General features: G+C 46.0%; 1 protein-coding gene across 1 annotated transcript in view; it reads right to left on the reverse strand.

Moving 5' to 3' along the window:
* The window catches only part of LOC122550298 (protein phosphatase 2C-like domain-containing protein 1), a 16,492-nt gene extending 13,341 nt beyond the window's left edge, over window positions 1-3,151 (reverse strand). The window contains exon 1 of the mRNA XM_043691036.1: window positions 1,979-3,151. Within this exon, the coding sequence (XP_043546971.1) occupies window positions 1,979-2,164 (186 nt within the window). The 5' untranslated portion in view covers window positions 2,165-3,151. The remainder of the gene's footprint in view (window positions 1-1,978) is intronic.
* Window positions 3,152-3,455: the final 304 nt, after the last annotated feature.

A 3,455-nucleotide genomic window follows, 5' to 3' on the forward strand; every position in this document is an offset into this window, starting at 1 on the left:
TTCATAGCTCCTTGAAAGTGGAGTCGCAGATAGATAGGATAGTGAAGAAGGCATTTGGTATGTTTTCCTTTATTGGTCAGAGTATTGAGTGCAGGAGTTGGGAGGTCATGTTGCAGCTATACAGGACATTGGTTAGGCCACTGTTGGAATATTGCGTGCAATTCTGGTCTCCTTCCTATCGAAAAGATGTTGTGAAACTTGAAAGGTTTCAGAAAAGATTTACAAAGATGTTGCCAGGGTTGGAGGATTTGAGCTACAGGGAGAGGCTGAACAGGCTGGGGCTGTTTTCTCTGGAGTGTCGGAGGCTGAGGGGTGACCTTATAGAGGTTTACAAAATTATGAGGGGCATGGATAAGATAAATAGACATAGTCTTTTCCCTGGGGTCAGGGAGTCCAGAACTAGAGGGCATAGGTTTAGGGTGAGAGGGGAAAGATATACAAAAGACCTAAGGGGCAACATTTTCACAGAGGGTGGTACGTGTATGAAATGAGCTGCCAGAGGGTATGGTGGAGGCTGGTTCCAATGCAACATTTAAGAGGCATTTGGATGGGTATATGAATAGGAAGGGTTTGGAAGGATATGGTCCGGGTGCTGGCAGGTGGGACTAGATTGGATTGGGATATCTGGTCGGCATGGATAGGTTGGACCAAAGGGTCTGTTTCCATGCTGTACATTTCTATGACTCTATGGATGGATAATAGTACCAATAAGGTGTGAGAGCTTGCTATCCTTAACACTTGAAAGATGGGTAATAAGTTTTTGTTAAAATACTGGATAAAAGCAAAATGAAACTGTGGAGCAGGTTTGAGATAGTGTGAGTCAATGGTGCTGGAAAGGTTCAGATTGCTCATCTGATAGTTCTCATGATGAGACAATGTATTGTCATTCAGAATGTTGTGAAAAGAGCAACGAGGGAAACGTAAGAGACAATTTATAATCAAGGGTGGATTCAAAACATGGAAGATAGGATTTCAGTTGGAATCCAGTTAAGAGTAAATTGAAGCCAGAGTCAGTTGTTAAGAATGGAAATGTGATTGTGGATTTTTTTTTGTTTCCTGATCATACAAACAAGAGAAATAAAAAGCAAGGAGAAACAGAGTAGAAGAAACCAACTAGAATTCTGTCAGAATGAATTTTTTCAAGGTAGGTTTTCTGCAGAAGTAGAAGCTAATTAGATTGCAAAGTGTAAGAGTCTGGATGTTGGAAAATTGAAATAAAAACTGAAAATGCTGGAAATACTTAGTAGGTCAGGTAGCATTTTGTATGGAATAGCTGAGTTTATGTAGCGAGTAAAGAACATTTAATCAGAACCAGAAAACTTCGAAATGCTACAAGTTTTGAGCAAGGTGTAAATAGGTCAAAGAAAGAAAGGAGATTTGACCCCATTTTGTCCCCATTCTGGGACTTGTTTGATGGACGATATCGAGGGAACTTTACTTTCAATTTGCAAGAGTGTGCATCACTTCGAATCTAACTGCTGCTGTACCAGTGATGGGACGGATTCAAGGAGACAGTGTACCGGTTGTGTTCAAAGAGAGAGCTTTACTCTGTACCTAACCCCATGCTGTGTTTGGCAGGGACAGTGTTGCAGGAGAGCTTCACTTTCACTGGAAAGTAGTAGAGAGAGAGAGAGAGCTTTGCGTTCATTTTAAAACAGCTTTTGGGGGAGGGGGAGGGGAGACCATCAGCTGAGTTTCAGCTGACTTTGATTTTATGTCAGATCTCCAGCCATTCACAATGTTTTGATGTTGGTTAACGGAAGACACTGACCGACAGAGGAATTCGCCGAAGCGGCTCTGTTATGCACTAATCTTTCCCTGAAACGAGTGAACTACGGCGTTCAGATTTCACATGTTCTGGCCGGGGAGACGAACTAACTTGTTGTGGCTGCGTTAGAAGGCGAGGGCTAGAGGGAGCGAGGAAGACTGGAGGCTTCTAGCAGACAGCTAGCAGTTCCATCGGCATCTTCGGAGTTACCTTATTCCGCCTAGACACCGCGGCAAGTGTCGAGTGCTCGTTTTTATTTCTCCAAAAGGCTTCAGCAACAGCCACATAAATGACGGCGCAGTGCCTTCGCTGAGTGTGTATCGACGGTGAGGATGGGGCGGGGAGGCTTTCGGAAAGTGCAGGTGGAAGATGGCGGTTGGGACGCGGGAGGGACATTGGGGTCGAACGCGGGAGGGACAATGGGATGGAGCGCGGGAGAGACAATGGGGTGGAGCGCGGGAGAGACAATGGGGTGGAGCGCGGGAGGGACAATGGGGTGGAGCGCGGGAGGACAATGGGGTGGAACGCGGGAGGACAATGGGGTGCAGGGCGCGCCCATTGTTTGCCCGGGAATCTGAACCTGCTCGAGCTTCCGCGTACTGCTCCGGCTGAGTTAACGACGCAGAGGGGGATACAAACAGCTCTCCATCCGCAATATCCAAGAGTAATGCATATTGGTGTCCTGTCAAGATGCCCCTCAAAGGTTTGATGTCGTCCTGTTCCAACGTCGGTCAGTGTTTCTCAACTCGGCTACCTCTCACGTGCACATGACAACTCCCGGTGTGAGCTTTTCAGCGCCCGCATCAGTGCGGGATCTTCTGCAGCGGGCTTTCTGTCTCTCGGATTGCAGTATTTTGGAAAGGACGCTCAGTCGGCGGAGCTGCACGGATCCGGGCCACGCCGCCGTGCTCACAAAGTCCCAACACATGCTGACCATCTGGCCGGGGTTGCAAGCGCGTTTAGGACTGAGCGGAACAAGGTGCAGAGATTTGGGGCAGCAAACTGCACAAAAATAAAATATAGAAGCGAGCTGCTGTAATTTTGCAATGGAGCTACTGCCGTGTAACATGAGTGTGGAGACAGCAGAGATCTATAAGGAAACGGCACTTTTCATGTACCTTGCTAATGCAATGTTATAGTAGGAATGTCAGGGGAAAAACACGCACATCTCAGTACATAACTAAATGCCGCAACACCGTTTTGTTTTCAAAAAGTTACGTGAGCACGAGTTTAAAATTATTTCAAATAATTGTAATCGCGCTAAACTAACGCCACGGAAAAGGATATGTATTTACTCAACTTTTCATAGTAACAACTTGTATTCAGTCTGAAAAATCATGTTAAAGAATTGCTTGGTAAAAGCAAATTACTGCCGATGCTGGAATCTGAAACCAAAAGAGAAAATGCTGGAAAATCTCACCAGGTCTGGCAGTATCTGTAAGGAGAGAAAAGAGCTGATGTTTCGAGTCTAACTCGAAACGTCAGCTCTTTTCTCTCAGAGAGTCATAGAGATGTACAGCATAGAGATGTACAGACCCTTCTGTCCAACCGGTCCATGCCGACCAGATATCCCAACCTAATCTAGTCCCACCTGCCAGCACTGTCGGACTTTGGCGCAATCTACCAACTTACTTTCTTCTATGTGTGAGGCAAGTCCTGCGTGTTCTTTAAATGAAGCAATAGGAGA

Source organism: Chiloscyllium plagiosum, chromosome 5 (assembly GCF_004010195.1).
Source record: "Chiloscyllium plagiosum isolate BGI_BamShark_2017 chromosome 5, ASM401019v2, whole genome shotgun sequence".
NCBI classification, from domain to species: domain Eukaryota; kingdom Metazoa; phylum Chordata; class Chondrichthyes; order Orectolobiformes; family Hemiscylliidae; genus Chiloscyllium; species Chiloscyllium plagiosum.